Here is a 19,597-nt window from a genome sequence, read left to right as displayed (position 1 = left end):
TGGTCAATGAGATAATTGGTAGAGTTGTAGGCTGAGTAATTTGGTGAGTAAGAAACACTAGCCGCTGATAGGCCAGGGACTTGAATAACTTGGTACGGGTTGGCTGGCGCTGCGGGAGTGGCGGGTCAGTTCGATTGGTTCAGTCACTTCAGTGTGCGTTAGGCCTTTGCGGGGAGAACGTCGTGTTGTGTGACGGAGTTCAGTGGCTCTCACTGCCATCCTCGTGTTCGCCCCACCAGGGTGCCCGGGGACATTCGTTCTTCGACTGCTTGACACACCTGTCACAACCCACTGACTACCACTCTCTAAAAACCTCTTTACAAAATCCATACAATCCTTTCTTTCTCAAACCTCTGCATTAAACCTTTACGATTCTTTCTTGCTCCAAATTTTAGTCCTCTACAAAAAACCTCTTTTTCCCATTCAATAGAACCGTGCATCTTAACACCTGGGATAGTGAAATTCGAAAAGTGTGTTATCAAGTTTTTGGAATAGTGTATAGAGAAATGTTTGGTGTTTTCAATGCGAAATTGTAGTGACCGAAGGAGCGTTAATCTCTGAAGTAGTTGACTGGCTGTGCTATAGTGTCCTTGGGTCACTCGGGATACTAACACTGGGGGATTCGAATTTCGAATCTCCCCTGTGCAGCCGGTGTTCACTGGTGCGGATGATGAACAGCGAATAACGGAAGCAGCAGATCCCATTCATCGTTCGTCCACCATGGTGAGTTCTGAAATTCGTTGGTTTTCTTAAACCGCCACGAGTGGGAGGGAGAAAGAAAGATATAGTTTTTATATATCTATATACATAGATATCATTGCGCTCCCATTCGGGAAGAACCGTTCGATCGTAACACGGGAAACGGAGCGTGTAATGTTCCTCCTCTGCCGGGGAAATTACAGAATTCCGAGATAATTGTAGCTGTTTCGGACGAGAATCCCTGGAACCCGAGACTGCTACCTGGCAGCTCAATTGATCACTCGAAAGAGTTCGTAAACAAACGATACTTTGCGAAATTCTTGTAACTTTCAATGAAAATATTTATATAATAGCTAGTACTTAAAATCTTGAAGTATCAATAATATCTCTTTGTTATCTTTCAAACAATGAAATATTCCATACTTTTTCCCAAGCAGTTATGGTATATTTCGTAACCGTTTGAGAGAATGAATCGAAGGGTAATAAATGGATATCGCTTAATGCTTGAGTTGAACAAGATAATATAATATTGGATAGAAAGAAAGAGACTGATTGATTCGTTGTAGGTTATAAACGAGTAGGACGTAAGCGGAAAGACAGGAAAGGAACCAAGGTGTCGTTATTTATGTTAATGAACAAGGCACGTGCCATTTTCGTTAAACGTAAAAGGTACGTGACCTCCGGCCTTGTACATAATAATTTTTTTCTTACTTCATTTGCTTTTCCCGCGTAAACAATTCGGCGTACGAATCACATGGCAGGTACTTTTATAAATATGCTCGCTTTTTTTTTAAATAAATAATCCCGCTACGGGATTAGTCAGAGATTTTCCGATGGAAAGATCAGCTTACTCATTATTTTGCAAGGTGAGTCACGCCTGATGACGGTACCATTTCCATTCGTTCTCCATGTTCGAAGAATCTCAGGGACTTTTCTCCGCTTCGCGCCAAAAACTCACTTTTATCCCACGGTGGCGCACCAATCAACGCTTTTATTTTCTCTTCAATTAGCATCAAATTATCGAGCCTGAAAAGATTAAATTTCGTAATAATCGAGATCATTCGAGTATCATACTTTCGCTCGTTGTATTTATAATTCTTTCATTCTATTGACAAAACTCCGTTACTTGTTGATGCAATAAAGTAAATTTAGCGTTATAATTGCGCAAAAGGAAAGAGATGGAAGATATTTAGATAATATTTCTTGGGATGTCTCTTATCAGTAGAACGTGACAATAATTGATTCCCTAGGATTTTATCAAGGCAGCCGATAAAGGTGTTATCACCGAGTTGTGAATTTATTACTGGCTTTTTGCTGCTCTAATATCTCCGAAGGATACAGTAATGACTCATTTTTTTGGTGTCATCCGGCAGCCTAGATTCGCGCCATTAGTGCAAAACTTTGCAAAATCGTTATTCATCCCGTTTCATTGTTAAACAAAATCAAATTAGAAAAAAGTATCGTTTCAACAAAATAATAATGCAACATTATCAAATATCTCATGTATATTTATTTATTATATTTATCTTAGCTTATCCAAATACAAAAACGATACATCTATATATATATATATTTATAAATTCATCCGTTAGCCTAGAATCCCGCCGTCTCAAGAGAAACTTTTTTCTAAATCAACGTTTCGATGTTGAGCCATTCCGGAGCGACAAAAATGTTTGTGATAAGAGTGCAGTGATGGAAATGAAATTCGACGAGACGTTGGCACTGCTATACAGTTGGTTTGACAAAAGGCGAGTCAAGTGAATTTTAATGGCGCGCTCAAGTGGAGCAATCGGTACTTGCCAGACCGACCAGAAACGACCAGCTACGGACTAATCTTGTCACGGCTGACGCTAAAGTATTTTCTATGGCTTGAGAAAGGCCGGAAGGGACTCGAGACTCACCACTGTCAATAATATTCAATGCATTCAGCAAAACAATAATAAAAACTTAGTATAAAAGAAAAAAAAACATTAATAAATCCAATATTATTAAAATCCACCAAATTAATTCTCTCATATTACACTAATTTCTTTTAGCCAGTAAACATTTTAATCAGAATAATTAGTAAATAATTAATTATAATAATTAAATTATTAATTATTTATTAAATTAGTAAATTTGTTAATTATTAAAAAAAATGTTTACTGACTGAAAAAAATGTTTTTAGTGTATATTTAATAAATTTAATATTTTTATCAAATTTTATTCAATTCTTTTCTAACCCTTGACCTTTTTGCAGGTTTATCACTGGCAAAGTCAAAATGTCAAGGTCTCAGGAGTGGACGATATGGTCCTGTTGCCAAAAATCAATGACGATGCAATCACGGACAATCTCAGAAAGAGATACATGGATGACTACATATTCGTATCCTTTGTTACAATTTTTACAACTCAGAATAAACTTGAACACTAGATCCGGAAAATTCCTTAATGATGCACGTAGACTTGCATCGGACCAGTTTTGGTCTCCGTTAATCCCTTCACGCAAATGCCATATTTTGGCGAAAAGGACGTGGAGACCTATCAGGGAGCTGTTTCTTATGAGAATCCACCCCACGTGTATGGACTGGCTGATGAAATGTACAGGAACATGCTGATTGACACTGAGAGCCAGTGTGTTATAATCAGGTAAAGTTCCCTTTATTAATTACCCAATTAATTAGCTTTTATGGGTATGCTTTCTCTCGATTGTGTACTCTGAGCTGATGGGAACGATTTTGATACGAATCTTTTTCTCGTTTATTCCAGTGGTGAATCTGGAGCTGGGAAAACTGTAGCAGCTAAATATATCATGTCCTATATAGCCAAAGTGAGTGGAGGGGGGAAGAGGGTCCAGAGGGTGAAGGAAATTATTTTGGAGTCGAATCCCCTCTTAGAAGCTTTTGGCAATGCCAAAACTGTGCGAAATAATAATAGCAGCAGATTCGTAAGTGTTTTATTCCTCTTGCACGATTATTTCCTCGATGCTCTCGACGATCCATCTTAATCCATCACGTATGCTTCACAGGGGAAATACGTGGAAATGCTGTTCGATTCCGGAGGCCAGCCCTATGGAGGAAGGATCTCTAATTTTCTTCTTGAAAAATCCAGAGTCACGTGTCACAATCCCAAAGAGAGAAACTTTCATATTTTTTACCAATTAGCCACTGGAGCCAACGAACGCATGAAATGTAATTGTTACTGTATTTTATTTCTTGCGTCTTTTACTGTATTGAGATCGTGAAAAATGAACAGAATTATACAGTTGTGATTTCTGTTTATAGCTGAGCTTGGATTGACCAATCTTGATTATTATCAGTACTTGAGTTATGGTGGAAATCATAAAGTTGAGGGAACCAACGATGCCAGGGATTTCCAGGATACTTTGAAGGCTCTGGACGTGATGGGAATTGAGGAGAAGGAGGTGAATGATATTTTTCGTCTCGTGGCTGGTGTCCTGCACGTAGGAAACATTCAATTCGCGGAGCATGGAAATTATTCGCAAATTGAAGATAGCCAAGGTAAATTTATTTGAGGTTTTTTATTCCAAGAGAAGAATTCTTTGCAACCAATTAAACATGCTTTTCATTTCACTTCCAGCTCTGGAGTTTCCAGCTTTTCTTCTGGGCATATCCACCGACGAATTAGGCCACAAGCTGACGTCAAGGGAGTTTGAGTCAAAGTGGGGGAACCATTCAGAAAGTCTGGACGTCACTTTAAACGTGGCACAAGCACTTTACACTCGAGACGCCCTTGCGAAGGATATTTATGCAAGACTCTTCGACTATTTGGTTAAAGTAAATATTTCTTTAATGGAAATATCACTGAGCTGACCTTAGTCAAAGAGAATATAATGAAAATCTTTGTTTTCTCTTCAGAAAATTAACTTGGCGATGGAGACCAATACCGATGGCCTTGAAATTGGAATCCTCGACATTTATGGTTTCGAGATTTTCGACAAAAATGGCTTCGAGCAGTTCTGCATAAATTTTGTCAACGAAAAGTTACAGCAAATCTTCATCGAACTCACTTTGAAAGCAGAACAGGTGAATTCGAATTTATATTTATTGCTTCAGAACAGAAATCTGCTTTATCTACAGTCTGATTAAGAAGATTGCACTCTCCGAGTGTGTACAATGGTGTTACTCTTCGTATTAATCTCTAAGTATATATTAATCTGTTTAAATACGAACCCTTTACGAGCTAAATTAATCTTACACGCTTCTTTAACAATAATTTAAGTAATCTTAAGTAAAAACGAAGACTCTTGGTCTTCGCACGATCACAGCAGCGAGTTGTACAAATAATTTCAAAGTTTTTATCTTACAAGTATTTACACGCACCACCAGAGTCTAGAACCATTTTGCAAAGGAATCTTACTGGTTTTTTGAGTGGGAGGAAATGTAAAAAACTAGGTGAAAATCATGGAAAGCTCGGTGTAATTGGGTAGAATATCAGTTCTCCCATATCTCTGCACTGGAGTGGTGTGTGCAGTTTGCAAACTCCTCGATATTTTACTCGGTGGTGCGGGTATTTGCTTTGGTAACTCGCTGGATGTGACCATGGAATTTTCAGTTGTAAACAAATCGTCTCCAGTGTAAGGGGCAGCTTGATCGATCAAGCTCCTCGTTCTCCAAGTACGATGGTTCAATTTCCTCGTTGGTCCTGCCTTACGGTAGTCCACGGTGTGCTTGAGCTTGTTAAGGAAATATGCCTTTTCTTTGGCCTGGTGCGATTTCTCCATGCCAGGTCGTTCCAGATATTTCGGTGCGTACGTAAAGTTTCCCATAGGCAGCAATGGCTGTGGCAACATTTCCCACGATAGACTCGGTGGGCGTTGCGAGTTGGCCAATCCAACGTTGCGCTGATTCTTCAACACTGTGTGGATCAGGCCCTGCAAGTTCTCCTCATCGAGCTCGCCTGGTCCCTGCAGTTCTATTTCCAAAAGCCTATTGATAGTACAAATATGAATTATTTTCACAGGAAAGAGACGAATATTCTCTCTGCTGAGAAGAAGAGCAAAGTACAGAGAAAAATGAAAGGAAAATGCTGGAAAATGGAACCACGGGAGAGCAAGAAAAATGTAAACAGAGAGAAGAAATTGTTACCTGAAATTCTCAGGATCTGGAGTTTGCTCCTGATTGGTCCTCTTGGAGAGTTTGTCCTCTACGAGGATATGGTTGATCGAGGAAGACGGTGGTCTGGGAAGGACCACAGCGGACGAAGCGACCTCGAAAAGAACCATCAGAGCTGCCGTGGACCATTTGATTGGCATGATGAATCTGCGAATTGAATGGCCAATAATTTTGTAGCTGTCTTTTCCTCTGCTGGCGAACACCAAAGTAGAGGGAAATGAAAATGGAATGAGTGGCTACCAAAGGAGCACGCATAGCGAATGCACAAGGCTCTCATTAAGCTGAGTGAAAGTTTTATCGGACAGGGACAGTGGCCTGGCCCCGTAGCGACGATGGATAAAATTCATCCAATTTCACTGGCTTCTTACGTAAATGCGTCCATTGTGTCGTTACAGAAGGCTGCACGTAAGCCAATTCCGTTGGAAAGCATCGACTCGTGGTGGGTGTGGCTAGACTACCTCAGGGGAAAGAAACAGGTTCTCTTAAAAAGTGCAAGTGCACTCGTTGCCCCGGTGAACGTGCCACAAGTGAACGTGCATGCCCCCCACGTGCAACCAATCCACGCTACAGCTGGCCTTTCCGCGGAATAACAATCAGCTTTTACGCCAACCACCTACTTCACCTCTATTCTCTCTCCACACTCAAACACACGAACACTATTTTCACCCAGTCTTTCCTCACCGACTTTTTTTCTTTTTCTTACTCACCCTTTTCCCACCTTCACGCATCGGGCCGCAGTTTTTCCGCGGAATAACAATCAACTTTTACGCCAAACTCTGCTCTTTTCTCGCGCACTCGTTTCTTCTTTCTCCCATCGCATCAATCTCTGGCATTTCCACTTGGAATTTCACCAGACATTCTTATTTTTCCTGAGAAACGTTTGTCAAGATACTCGATGTTGAGATTCGTGCTTAATTGATTATTGGTAGAAAAAGATAGAAATTCTGAATGTGGAGTAGTATATTATTATCCAAGTTGCATGATTCAGCTTGAAATAGACGCGAGTTACACTTTGCGTAACACTGATGTTGAGATATCAGAGAAATTAATAATAATAATTCATGTGGTGCTTTGGTTTCCATTTAATTCACGTGTATTGGATTACGCTGCTCGGTTTCCACTAATGTATATATATATATATATATACTATGTAATCTCTGTACAATTTATCAGGAAATTAATCATTAACACAAAGCAATAATTTTCGTGAAAGTTCACGTGGAATTCGCGGTTTTAACGAGCGGTCAATTGCAGATTACTGCCATCATAGTAGATTATTGAACCTTGTTATTTCCCTGCGCTTTCTGAAAATTGATACTGTACCATGCCTTTTATTTCAATTTCTAAAAATTTCCAAGTTACTTTTTTTTGTAGGCAATGAGAGTGTTGAGGATGGTCGAAGAGTAAAAGGATTAAGAGGGAAATTCAAAGATAATTTGCATTAGAGTAAGAAGGAACATTGCTCAAGGTAGAAAAGTGAAATTTGTATTATTATTAAAAATATGGATGAATTTTGAGAGATTTTTAATGATCGTAGTCGTACCTGGTACACCAGAGAAGACCCTGTGGAGAACTACTGGATGGAACGATGAATGAAACTGGTGCACACTGGAGAGAGTATCTCACACTAGATTCGTTACTCGACGAGCATAATTTCTGAGCGAGGTGCACAGGCCGGTAGTAGTTTTATCACTGAGTGGAGTAAAAGCAAAGCAGAGGAGAGAGAGCACCCGGGGCATTAACTGTTACCACTGCCAGGGAACACCCAGTGTACACACCAATGCCAGCAGCCAACCCGTTACCGTTCGAAGAGAACCGAGCACTGAGTCCTCGGTGAATTGGCCGGCTAATCAAATAGCAAACCTCGCTGTGCTTGTCACCGGTGCCACGACTCTCCTCGTAATTCCCCTCAAACTTCCCATAATACCCCCCCCCCCCCCCCTCCTCTTGTTCCACGACCGACCATTCTTTGCCACAATCCAACCAAGACTCCGCAAACTCCAGCAAATCTCCATTATCCTCAGGAAATTGATGAAGTTAATTCGATGCTGTTCAAACAATTTTTTCTGTTTCCTTTTGTATTGAGAATTTTATTATTTTTGTTTCTCAATATTGTAAATTATTGTATACCGTTTTGCATCATTCATCAATTTCCTACTTTTTTTCGTTTCCGTTGCATTGGCTTAATTAAACCAAGGATGCACCAGACTCTCGATTGAGACAATTAATTTCAATTGTTGAGCAGCATTGGTTAATTAGTCTTGCGATTTCAACCCGAAGGGATAAATTAATCGATCGGAGTCTGAAAGAAAGGAAACCTCGTTCCTCGATAGAAACTACAACCAGTCGGAATTATTCCGAGTTCCCGACCAATTAAACCATAAGTATCCCTGGAGAGCGTGTGCGAGTGCGAAGCGTATGTGTTGGTTTGTATATTTGTGATTGGCATTGCTGGGAAGACAGGAAACGCTGCAAGATCGAAGTATCTCGTTTGCGAAGAGTCTAGGAATTCTCAGCTGGCGAAAAGAAAGTACTTTCTAACAACCTGGAAGTTCCCTAATTATTTTCACGGTCCTTGAGAGAGGGGTGTGTGAATTTTTTTCACGCCTGGTTTTACTGGTTTTTCTCATAATTGGATAGTCTGTGAAAGCAAGAAGATGGGGACCAACGTGGGATACCGTGAGATACTGTGAAGAATGAATAGTGATGGAGAAAGAGGAAAAAGTAGTGGAAGAAGGAGAAAAATGACCAAGAACGGTAGCTCGAGTTACAGCGGAGAGAAATAGAGTTGGAAGAAAGAAATAATGATTCAGAGATATCAAGGAGCAATCTGGGTCAACTCGCTACCGTTTGGCGCTTCTACGAAAACTACTGGTCCGATCTTAGAGACAGTTAGGTGCCAAAAGTCATCTCTGGCAGTCTGGTCTGACCCACTTAACGACCCTGCTCTTTCAAAATCACCCTGGACCCACGATTTTCTTCCGGACAATCGCCAAAAGTCATTCCACCATGACCCACTTAAAGAGCTCTTTGTCTCTCGACTCTCCGTGGCTTCCTTTCTTCTTTTTTTCTTTTTTATTCCTTTCAGTCAAGTTTTCACTCCACGGAATCAAACATCTCATTTATATCAATTGAACTATCACTCTGTATCCCTGTTTATTTTAATCTTGATGGATTGGAGTAAAAAAGAAGCTTCCTGTGATTAATTAATCGACGGTCGAAAAAAATCTAGGTATTATATTGAGAAGAGAAGAAAGATGAGAGAAAAATGTGCTAGAATTTCTGGAGTAAGAATTAATCTGGCGGTCATAATTCACATCTGAGCAATTTGTAAAGCTGTCAACAGTATCGGTTCAGTACCCAACGTTATTCGTACTTTTTGCTCTAGTTAAGCCCACCGACACTGTTCCCCAAGAAGTGGCACGACTTGGATGTTTTTCGTCTTGGCCTTTACACGCGTTAACGACTTTTTCACGAGCCTCGTCCTGTTTATTCCACTATCAACAGATCCAGAACCGTGTCATCCAATCTTTCTCTCTTTCTTCCTTTCTTTTTATTGTCTTTCTTTTGCTTGTCAAAAAAATTACCCTCCATTATAAATTTTCAGACCGTCGTTAAATCATATTCACTGGACTGAGCAAATAGAACTTGTCTGACAATTTATGTTTCCAAATTGTTTCTTTTGTAAATCAAAAAAATTATGTTAATGTGTTCCCAGGAGGAGTATGTAGCTGAGAATATCAATTGGACACCCATCGATTACTTTAACAATGCAATTGTGGTGGATTTGCTGGAAGGAAGAAAACCACCAGGACTATTCCTGGTTCTGGACGATGTTTGTGCAACCTTGCATGGTGGAAGCAGTGGTGCTGATTTGGACCTACAGAAAGTTTGTATTTTTTTATCAATTGTATAAAGTATTTTTGCTTCTTCCCCAATGCATATGAAACTTATCGTATTGTATTTTAGAAATTATCAAGCTCTGCTAGAAGCCACGCGCACTTCCAGAATTCCAGCGATGGGTTTGCTATCAGGCACTACGCTGGCGTAGTTTCTTACAACGTGGATGGATTTTGTGACAAAAATCGAGACGTACTTTTCTTGGACCTGATCGAACTGATGAGAACCAGTACCAAGTAAGATATTAAATAACAATGTGTTGGTAAAAAAATTAACTTTTAATTATTTCCAGTCCTTTGATAAGAGAGCTTTATCCTCCAGACCAAGAAGCGATCAAAACTAAAACTTTAAAGTCACGTCCAACTACAGCAGGAAATAAGATTCGTTGCCAAGCAAGCAGACTTGTAAGTCAACTAATGAAATGCACTCCGCATTACATTCGCTGTATAAAACCGAATGAACTTAAAAAACCACGTGTTTGGGATTATTCACGAGTGAAGCATCAGGTAATGTTATAACCACTTGCTAATAATCATGCAACGTGACCATTGGTTTAAAACTTTTCTAGGTAGAATATTTAGGCCTGAAAGAGAATATTAGGGTTCGTAGAGCAGGATTTGCTTATAGGAGACCTTTCGCTAAATTTCTGCATAGATACGCAATTCTGACTAGAGAGACCTGGCCTCACTGGCCAGGCGACAAAAAGCAAGGAGTTGAATGGATTTTAGCGAGTGTGTACATGGACAGGTCGCAGTACCAACTGGGGAAGTCTAAATTATTCATCAAAGCACCGGAGAGTGTAAGGGAAAAACAGTTAATTACATCCGCTTACAAGAGAATCGCATTTAAGATGACAATTTTTCAATGGTTTGACCATTTTATTTTTGTCACAGCTCTTCATGCTCGAGGAAGCCAGAGACAGGAAGTACAATCACTACGCCAGAATAATTCAGAAGGCATTTAAGAAGTATTTCACTATGAAAAAGCAAGAAAAAGAGAAGCAGGAAGCCTCCGATTTGCTGTTCGGTCACAAAGAGCGACGATGGGCGAGCTTAAACAGAAAGTTTGTTGGCGATTATATCGGTTTGGAGAACAAACCGCAGATAATGGGTCTGATTGGAAGAAGGGAGAAAGTTCTTTTCGCGGAAGTAGTGAAAAAATACGATAGGAGATTTAAGATGAGCAGAAGGGACTTGATACTGACGGGAAAATATATCTATTTAATTGGTCGAGAAAAAGTAAAGAAAGAGAAAGGAAAATCTGTCGAAGTTGTCAAAAGGAGGCTGACCTTCGACCAACTAAGTCACATTTCCCTCAGTACTCTTCAAGACAACTTTATTGTTGTCCACGTAAAAGAGGACTATGCCAGCCTGTTGGAATTGGTTTTTAAGACTGAGTTTCTCATGACCTTGAGCAAGATCTATCTCAAGGAGACCGGTCACACGCTATTAATTAAATTCAGTAACAGTTTAGAGTTCAGGGTAAAGAAAGAAGGCTGGGGAGGAGGTGGAACTAGGCAGGTGAAATTTTTGCAGTTGGATTATGGCGATAAGGAGGTTCTACGACCTTCGGGAAAAATTCTGAACGTCTCTATAGGTCCTGGGCTACCTTGTAACACTCGGCCTGACGAGAATAGAACAACGGGTATGTCAAAGAAAATTATAAAGGCCACGCAAAGAACAATACCACCTAGCCTAGGAAATACTCGAGTACCATCAGAGCCAGTACCCGAGCAAAGAAGGATTTTGCAAACGCAGGTGGATAGAGGATTAAGGCTACCTGCTAGTCACGGTAATAATATTAATCAAGTTCTGCCGACAAATTCAAAGGTTGCTCCGCGTGGATTTATTCGGTTTCCTCCGCCTCCAACGGAGCCTCCACCGCCGCAGAACTCCTTAGACCAAAACTCTGCAGCTAGAATGAGATTAGCTAATATTATGAGTGGTGGGCAAACTAACGATGCGACTCTAAGATCTGGCACGAAGATTCCTGCGTCGAATACTCAAGAACGTTTTGAAAATATTGCAAATGTGAATACAGCTGCTTTTGTACCCCCTTCCTCCAGACCTAAGAAACCACCTGGAGTAAAACCAGCATTGCCAAGTTTACCAAAAGTTCGTGCACTCTACGATTATGAGCCTCAAGACTTGGATGAATTAGGTCTTAAGGAAGGGGATATTCTCGAAGTACTTAAAAAACGTAAGCAATTAATTTTATTAGTTTTTATTTTATGACAGTTCATCTAATTCACACACACATATTCTTATCTTACAGACGATGGTGGTTGGTGGCATGGAAGACTGAAAGGGAAAACGGGCCTCTTCCCTTCGAATTATGTTGAGAAAGTGTGAAAAACCACTGCCTTGTTATTTCTAATTTTTTAAGAAAATTTATAAATTATATTAAGAAACACACTCTGAGCTACGTAAGAACGCGGAGGTACTTTTATTTGTACATTATGGCATGTATTTATTGTTATCTGGTATACATAGTATTTAGCTTGTTGAACTATGACATTAATTTTAAGTTTTGTAAGAAAAAAGTCCAAAGAAAAGTATTACCTGACATACCAAATAGAAGTATATACATATATACATACGGAGTAGAAAAATGGGGAGTGATAGTTAAACAAGAGGAAGGACAAGGCTGTAAAATATATAAGAAAATATTTGGATAACTCCTTTAATTTTTATTCATCATATTCAATCAATATGTATTAATTATGCGTTCTACTTATCATTAGTATATTTAAAAATCACAGTCTTAGTTGAAGAATTGACAGCAGAAAATACTATCTGTATATTCTATCCATACAGTAAATATTTATAATGTATATAGTTTCTTTCTCTGTATATATACCGATTTCGGTATGTATTTTAGATGAACATTATTTATATATCGCGTTATGTACAATAGTTGAATTACATTAAACTACATTTCCTTGTTATACCTTGGTATGCACTGTTGTGCGTAAATGATAGCGTGCTTGCCCCTTTCCAATCGAAATGCCATCAATAAATGAAAACTTCGCACATAAACTATATATATTTAACGATATGTTATTAATATAAGACGCTATGGAATCAACGAGGACTCTCTCGCAGCATTTTCTCTAATTAAATGGTTTCGAAAAACATGCAGATTGATAGCCTCTCCATAAATGAAGCTATTAAACTTTGAAAGAAACATTAACAGAGTACAATGGAAACTTTTTTTTCCAGTTTTCCATCTTCAGCTGAAAAATGCATGCTACACACTACAAGGAATTTCTCTAATTGTATGTTTTTTTTTTCGTTTTAAAGCATTCAATATTTTTTGTACGCTATGGCGACATGAGTACTACGGTGTTTCAGTTTTGGACTACGTATATAAACCTTGTTCGTTCTAATAAATTATTAAGCAGATTGTGCTCGTTAAAAAATAATCTTAACAATTTATTCGCAATATTTTAATTCTGATTTCTCTTTTAGACTAGAGGATATTTTACAAGAGGAAATACTTTTAATTACGACCCTTCTAAAATGGTCCTTCGTGTTAGCATTGAAATAGTAAAACGTTGTGTAAGAAATAGAAACCTTGTAATTTAAATTTAACTTTGCAATAAAAAAAGTGCATTTAGTGAAATAAAAAAACCATCTAAAATGTCGTAGTTGAATTGTTAACTGAGCAAATCTGCTATCATTTGGTGTTTCTGTGTTTATACAAACAAATAGAATATACAACAACGGATATACAAACGGTGGAAACTGGATGTTTCAAAAAAATGCAATATGGCATATTAATCTAATCTGGCTGACAATTCAAGTTTCGTCAGTCTCAGAAATTTTTTATCCTTTCAAACAATTTTTAAAAGTGAGCTTCCTTTTAAATACAATTTGAAGTTATTTACTTTTTCAAATAGCGTCGTTATTTTAAACTTTATAAAAGAAAACAGAAAAGATATTTTTACAGTTTTTACCAGTGCGGAACATTATACATGAAAACAGTCAGAAGAGATAAACTGTGGAGTATAATTTTCCTTTAAATGTTGAATATTTACAATCAATTGCACTATTTACATGTGTATGACGAAACTACGCCAACAGTGTAGCAGTCCATAAGGAAATTTGTTGCTTTAATTTCTTAACTAATTTGACCGTCAAAAATATTTTGCGATTTTCCGAATTTACAAATTTCCATTCGTAACAAAAGCATGTTCTTTCAATACTTAAAAATCTCTAGCGCAAACAATTTTCTATAGCTCAATAATACAATATAAATATATAGATGTCTTTTCTTCCTTTAAAATACAAGTGACAAAACTTTCCTTTCATAATTAATAAAAAAAAAGAAAGTGTCTTTGGCTGAAGAAGGCGAGTCAAGTCGCACAGGATCTTTGTGAAAAACCATCGACGGAAACACAAGGTGGTCTAATTTTCAATAATAGACAGTCAGTTATTTAAAAGAAGGTAATAAGTACCTACAATGCCAATATTAACAATCAAAGCCTAGAATAAAAAGAAAGATAAAAATAAAACTCATTAACAAGTATATGACTAAGATCTGATTAACCAATTGAGGATGAGTCTAGTCACAATAGTGACCGCCCAAAAACTCGGCTGTTTCATGCAAGGGTACATTCCATATATGAGCACATTTTTTGTAAAATAAAAGATCAATTTCAACGGAAGATCCCCATCCTCTAAAGGTTAAAGATATTGGCTCAACAATTGTTCTAGTTCGAAATTCATGATCGCAGACTTAATCTACAAGTCCTATCAAGAGGAATGGGCAAATAGTGTGTAAGGTGTATATACATACACTCAAATGATAAAATATGTTTATCTTCTGTAACAGGCTTCGCTACGGGCTATCGCCTGTATACACGTAGCGTGCTAGGTGCAATACTGTAACGGGGTGGGGCTTGAGGAGAGGAATAGCGACAAGTGATGGTGAAGAGATACATCATCACGATTGCCAGGAATGTAACGTAATTCAATGTGTAAAAAAGTTTAGCGTACACTGGTTTTCGTCAAACAGTAATACACGAGATCAGTTGCTGACAGAGCTGGCTGTACTGCAGTTGGTCCCCGCTAATTCTGCGCATTTTTATACCCTTCACCTCACGCTCCTCTGACTCGCAAACCCTCAACTCAATCTGCACGCCACCAGGATATTCTAGACTGAGTCCACTGCCGTCCACTTCCTCTCTGGAAAAGATGAACCCCTTTGGTGGCGCCTTTACGTCGATAATTTGCTTCACCCGACCCAGAATGGCTTCGGAATTCAATCTGCTAGACTCGTCGGATAAGGTAACCTCGACCTCGGTTGGAATTGACGTGTTCAGTGGACGTCCGATCCCACGAGTAATGCTCGGCCTCGAGGGATCGCATGGCTCGGATATTATAAAACTTGGAAGTGGACTGTAGTGAGGTATGGACTCTTCCAAAGAATCCGGCGACGGTGACGAAGAAGGCGAACAGCTGATCAATGTCACTTGGCCACCAAGAACATCCGTTACCGAGATTTGTGGCGGTACCTAATAACAAAATACGGAATGGCTTACAATTGATAACAAAGCTTGCAGAGAAATGAAAGCTTTCTTGTGATAGAACGTATTTTACACCAACCCTTGATACATCTACAGGATGTTCCTCTTGAATCATATCTAACGCTGGACTATTACTGGGCGAATAACTAACAGGCGTTGTCGCGGGTGACCTATGATGTCTTAATGGGCTTAAATCCAAGGGTGTTGCTGGAGGTTGAGCTGGTGTCCCGTGAACTATACTTCCTTGTACTGGTGCCGTCGTTAACCCACTCAAACCTATCGATCGTAACACACAAATTAACAAAATATTTATAAATATATACACAATTTGCATTAATTGCAATTAATCGATGGCAGACCTTGTGTGATAACGGCAACTCCTCTTTCGTGGACTGGTGAGCCAGGAATACTAGCAGGACTATGTGACGGGGACGCTAACCTCTGAAGTTGCTGGTACTCTTGTTGAAGAGCTTGAATTCCTGGTCCCGGTGGTCCAGAACCCTCTGAAGCTCTTCGCACAGGCGAGTATCGTTCTGTCGCCACATGGCTACTGGTCTCCTTATAGGAATCCCTACTTCCACCTAGATTATATTTTTTTCCATTAGTATTATTTAATAATCTCAGTACTTTCGATACATAAAAATTAATCCATCGTTCCTTATAATTACAATATTAAAGCAATTAATAATACCTACATACGCTGATATCTGTCAGGAAAATACAGGGGGCGAATGTAGAGCAATTATTAAGTTGAACACAGCACGATAAACAAAAAAGTGCAACATTTACCAGTGGAAGTATGGTACAAAGAAGTTTTCCTATGATGCGGGAGTGCAGGGCCTCTCAGGTGAGTCGGTAATAATCGTGATGGCAGATAAGCTCTATTCATCCTGGCTTCCACCTCCATTACCAGTTCCGGATTTATAACTACATGCATTTTACCAGCCAGGGTCATATGGAGGTGCGTGGACAAAAACAAGAAAAAAAAAGAAAACCATGCAAAATCATAAAAGGAATACTACAGAGCAATAAAAATCAAATTTATAGTGTAATAAAAGTAAATCAAATCAATCAAATTGTGTCAATCTTCTTGTTGAAATTGTGCAACTCTTAACTGTATGAGGATACAATTTGTACATCTAATTTCACTTTGTCATAGCAGAATAAACTTTGGGCAAGTAATTACTACGTTTATCCAGAAACATACATTCACATCACTAATACTTGAAGATACGGGAATTCTCGGCGTACCTGGACGTTGCATGACTGCAGTTAATCCGCTTCTTCTTCTCCTATCGCTTGTACCTCCTCCCCCAGAATTATTGGAACCATTTGTTTCCCCATTCCCACCACTAACGCTCAAAGATTGAGCACACTGCACAATTGTGGCATTTCCTTGTGGTTGCAAATGTTCTCTACTTCCTGGTTGGCTCCAGCCACCATCATCACCACTTCCACTATTACTGCCGTGCTGCTGATAAAACACGTGCAAATTTGCTCCACCATCCGATGCCCTCCTGCCAAAACCTCCGGCTGAAATGATGCATTGATTTAATTATATCAATTATGTAAATCAAATGAAAAACATTAATTCAACAATTAATTGTTGTAGCCTGCACTCACTTGCTCCCATGACGGTAGGAGGTTTTAGTAAATGTTGATCCTTTATTTGGAAATTTTGTGGAGGCTGATGCTGAACTAGTGGAAGATTCAGTGGTAAATTCGTGTGTGGTAAAACTTGTGGATCCGTATTGTTACACTGCAATATGGGAAGCATCAAAGTGGGATATCCTGGTGATTGACTACAAGAATATGGATATGTTGTTGGCGGCTGGTGTGCCGTGTCCCCAGGTCCCACTGTATGTCTCCTCGTTGCGTGATATGGTGTACCAGGTGATAGCTGAAGGCTGCTTCTATCTTCTGATTCTGCTTCTGCCTCTCCAAACTAAAAAGTTAAATTGTTACGAATATAAATATATCCCAATGTTTTCAGCTATATCTTTATTATTGATTTCACCTTTTCCAGCTGATGCGCTCCATCAGGCATATAATCTCCTGGTAAACTTTGAATGCTAGGTAAACTGGACAAAGTGGGCTCCAATCGATCTACCAGTAAATTATATATTGCCGATACGTGATCAAAAGCATTATTTTGTACTGCCTGCAGTAGCGTGTCCGCACTAAGTCCAGGTAATCTCAGCATGTTCTCTAGTACTAATTGGTTTATTTGTGGTTGAACATGTGTCTCCGGACTACATCTAGAATATTTTTTAGATCAACATAAATTTCTGAGCCCCCTTTTCCATTGAATAACAATATTTATACATACCCTCCTGGTTCTGGCTCCGTTATTCCATCTCCACCCATCCATGAATGAGCTAGAATTTGTGTAATATTCAAACGACGATCTGGCTCTACCACTAACATGTGCCTTATTAGTTTTTCACATTCTACAAATCAAAGAACAGAAAGTTTACAAGCTTTTCCTAATATTGTTGATTAGTTTTACTTATTAATAAAGAATCTTTGATACCAGCAGACATGAAAAAGGGTATCCTGAATCTTCCTAAAATCACTGCTGAACGGAGTAATTGCATGGTAGGTCCGTCAAAAGGTAGTGCTCCACAAACTAATACGTATAAGACTACCCCAAGGCTCTGTAGTATGATAAATGTTTTTATTAATTATCAAATAATTTAAGAAAGGATAATATTGCTGAGTTGTTAAAATATGTACCCAGACATCAGCACGTGGTCCATCGTAATGTTTTCCTTCAAAAATTTCTGGTGCTGCATATGGCGGGGAACCACACCAAGTACTCAATGGCACTCCTGGTGTGTATTCATTGCTAAATCCAAAGTCAGCCAGTTTTATATTATTGTCTACATCAAGGAGTAAGTTCTCAGCCTAAATGATTTTGTATATTAATGAAATGTTTGCAACAAAATTTAAAAAAGTTAGAAATAAATTATGTACCTTAAGATCTCGATGTACAACTCTTTGCTGATGTAGATATCTAACAGCTAAAACAATTTGCCGAAAAATTCTTCTAGCTTCAGGCTCTGCCATTCTACCATTTCTGACAAGGTGATCAAAGATCTCACCACCCGGAGCATATTCAGTGACTAAATATATCATTTTTTCCGTCTCCATAACCTGATATAGCCTTATAATATGTGGGTGGCGTAATCTCTTCATTATATGAACCTCTCGAAAAATTTTAGCTAGATTCTCTTCGTTCAGTTTGGTCTTGTCAATAATTTTTATGGCCACCTGGAAATTGATGGTGCACTGAATTTCTTGACAGCTACCATAGAGCATAAGGAGTATATTTAAATTAGTGCCAGGTCTTTTATGACAGTGGTTGGGCAAGAAAAAAACATTCCTTAAGTAATCCTAATTGGCCAGTTAACAGGAGGATTTGTGCTTATCAGTTGAAGCGCCAGGATCGGTGATATCGGGAATTGAGCCAATTGCTGGCTTATCCGAAGATATTAACAACACAAAATGACGGATTCCTGCCAGCGAGAATGGCAGACTCTCGACAATAGTCTTACCTTCGATTTTGTGACGACGTGAGTGGCCATTTTAACGACCGCGAAATTTCCTTTGCCAATTGTCTTCTCCAGCTCATAGTAGCCGACTCGAATGAGTTTGTTGACAGAAAATTCCTGCGAGACTTCACTATGCGACGTCGCCGCGGATGCCATTTTTTAATTTATCCTACTCGATCCGAAGTCAATCGCTTACAATCGCTTACTGATTAGTTCACCGAAGTCGCCGCTCGCAGCAGAGTTGCTTCAGCTACCATAGGACCAATTTTTCGCCAACTCTGACCTGACATCTTTCACTAAAGATATTTAACTCTTATAAAGTGATGTGGTGTAGTGTTTTGTCACTACGCTCAGTCGATTGGATAGGGGTGCGCTGCGACGATTGCAGATTATCATCAGAGGAACTCCTTTGGTAATCGGTGGTGGTGGTAGTAGGAGGGTGGGTAGAGGAGGGAAAGTTGCGAGGAGAGAAAGGCCTTGAGGGTTTGATTCCTCACGCGTGCTTTACTGACAGTACAAGTCAATAAACAATTAATTTAATAAAATTCCAATGCGAAGTAAACTGAACAAATGGACGTCTTTAGGACAAGGTGCCAGTCCTAACGAGTCAAACGAGCTTAAAATCACTCAAATCGGATGAAAAATAACTCTGCACTATTGCCCCATGTTTTTGCAGTGGAAATAACCAGAAGTAACCTCTCTTCAAGAACGCAGGACAATGGTACAGAGTTATTTTTCATCCGATTTGAGTGATTTTAAGCTCGTTGGACTCGTTGGGACTGGCACTTTATCCTAAAAAG

General features: G+C 39.1%; 3 protein-coding genes across 3 annotated transcripts; 1 reads left to right on the top strand and 2 right to left on the bottom strand.

The window, feature by feature from the left end:
• Positions 1-34: 34 nt before the first annotated feature.
• On the top strand, positions 35-14,267 carry LOC136779384 (unconventional myosin-Ie-like). Its single transcript, XM_066736940.1, has 14 exons — positions 35-723; positions 2,939-3,064; positions 3,143-3,327; positions 3,448-3,625; positions 3,707-3,869; positions 3,963-4,199; positions 4,279-4,475; positions 4,557-4,724; positions 9,532-9,702; positions 9,783-9,949; positions 10,006-10,219; positions 10,282-10,512; positions 10,607-11,912; positions 11,988-14,267. Exons 1-14 carry the CDS (start codon positions 721-723, stop codon positions 12,062-12,064), a joined length of 3,423 nt encoding a protein of 1,140 aa, XP_066593037.1. The 5' UTR covers positions 35-720; the 3' UTR covers positions 12,065-14,267.
• LOC136779739 (uncharacterized) lies at positions 4,743-6,541 on the bottom strand. Its single transcript, XM_066737499.1, has 4 exons — positions 6,495-6,541; positions 6,117-6,267; positions 5,787-6,049; positions 4,743-5,744 (listed from the first exon to the last, which is right to left on the bottom strand). The coding sequence occupies exons 1-4, from the start codon at positions 6,539-6,541 to the stop codon at positions 5,090-5,092; spliced, it is 1,116 nt and encodes a 371-aa protein (XP_066593596.1). The 3' UTR covers positions 4,743-5,089.
• Positions 13,705-19,302, bottom strand: LOC136779385 (serine/threonine-protein kinase SIK3-like). Its single transcript, XM_066736941.1, has 12 exons — positions 18,801-19,302; positions 18,220-18,516; positions 17,980-18,150; positions 17,777-17,900; positions 17,573-17,693; positions 17,261-17,501; positions 16,867-17,188; positions 16,495-16,776; positions 16,033-16,170; positions 15,603-15,824; positions 15,323-15,519; positions 13,705-15,231 (listed from the first exon to the last, which is right to left on the bottom strand). Exons 1-12 carry the CDS (start codon positions 18,951-18,953, stop codon positions 14,725-14,727), a joined length of 2,775 nt encoding a protein of 924 aa, XP_066593038.1. The 5' UTR covers positions 18,954-19,302; the 3' UTR covers positions 13,705-14,724.
• Positions 19,303-19,597: the final 295 nt, after the last annotated feature.

This window comes from Prorops nasuta, unplaced genomic scaffold (assembly GCF_024137725.1).
Source record: "Prorops nasuta isolate Cenicafe-Biocafe unplaced genomic scaffold, Cenicafe_Pnas_1.2 PNAS00017, whole genome shotgun sequence".
Classification (NCBI taxonomy): Eukaryota; Metazoa; Arthropoda; class Insecta; order Hymenoptera; family Bethylidae; genus Prorops; species Prorops nasuta.
Note: the sequence above shows the minus strand (reverse complement) of the source record. Positions and strands in the feature narration are given on the sequence as shown.

Excerpts from the sequence above, each read along its gene's own strand:
- LOC136779384 (XM_066736940.1), top strand. Across the intron at positions 3,870-3,962 it reads AGCCAACGAACGCATGAAAT|CTGAGCTTGGATTGACCAAT; the intron begins GTAATTGTTACT and ends TTCTGTTTATAG. Across the intron at positions 4,200-4,278 it reads GCAAATTGAAGATAGCCAAG|CTCTGGAGTTTCCAGCTTTT; the intron begins GTAAATTTATTT and ends TTTCACTTCCAG.
- LOC136779739 (XM_066737499.1), bottom strand. The coding sequence starts at position 6,541 with ATGCGTGAAGGTGGGAAAAGGGTGAGTAAGAAAAAGAAAAAAAGTCG. Across the intron at positions 6,268-6,494 it reads AAGAAAAAGAAAAAAAGTCG|TCTAGCCACACCCACCACGA; the intron begins GTGAGGAAAGAC and ends CCCCTGAGGTAG. Across the intron at positions 6,050-6,116 it reads GGGGCCAGGCCACTGTCCCT|CCACTCATTCCATTTTCATT; the intron begins GTCCGATAAAAC and ends CTCCTTTGGTAG.
- LOC136779385 (XM_066736941.1), bottom strand. The coding sequence starts at position 18,953 with ATGGCATCCGCGGCGACGTCGCATAGTGAAGTCTCGCAGGAATTTTCT. Across the intron at positions 18,151-18,219 it reads TTGTACATCGAGATCTTAAG|GCTGAGAACTTACTCCTTGA; the intron begins GTACATAATTTA and ends AAAATCATTTAG. Across the intron at positions 15,520-15,602 it reads AGTTGCCGTTATCACACAAG|GTTTGAGTGGGTTAACGACG; the intron begins GTCTGCCATCGA and ends TACGATCGATAG.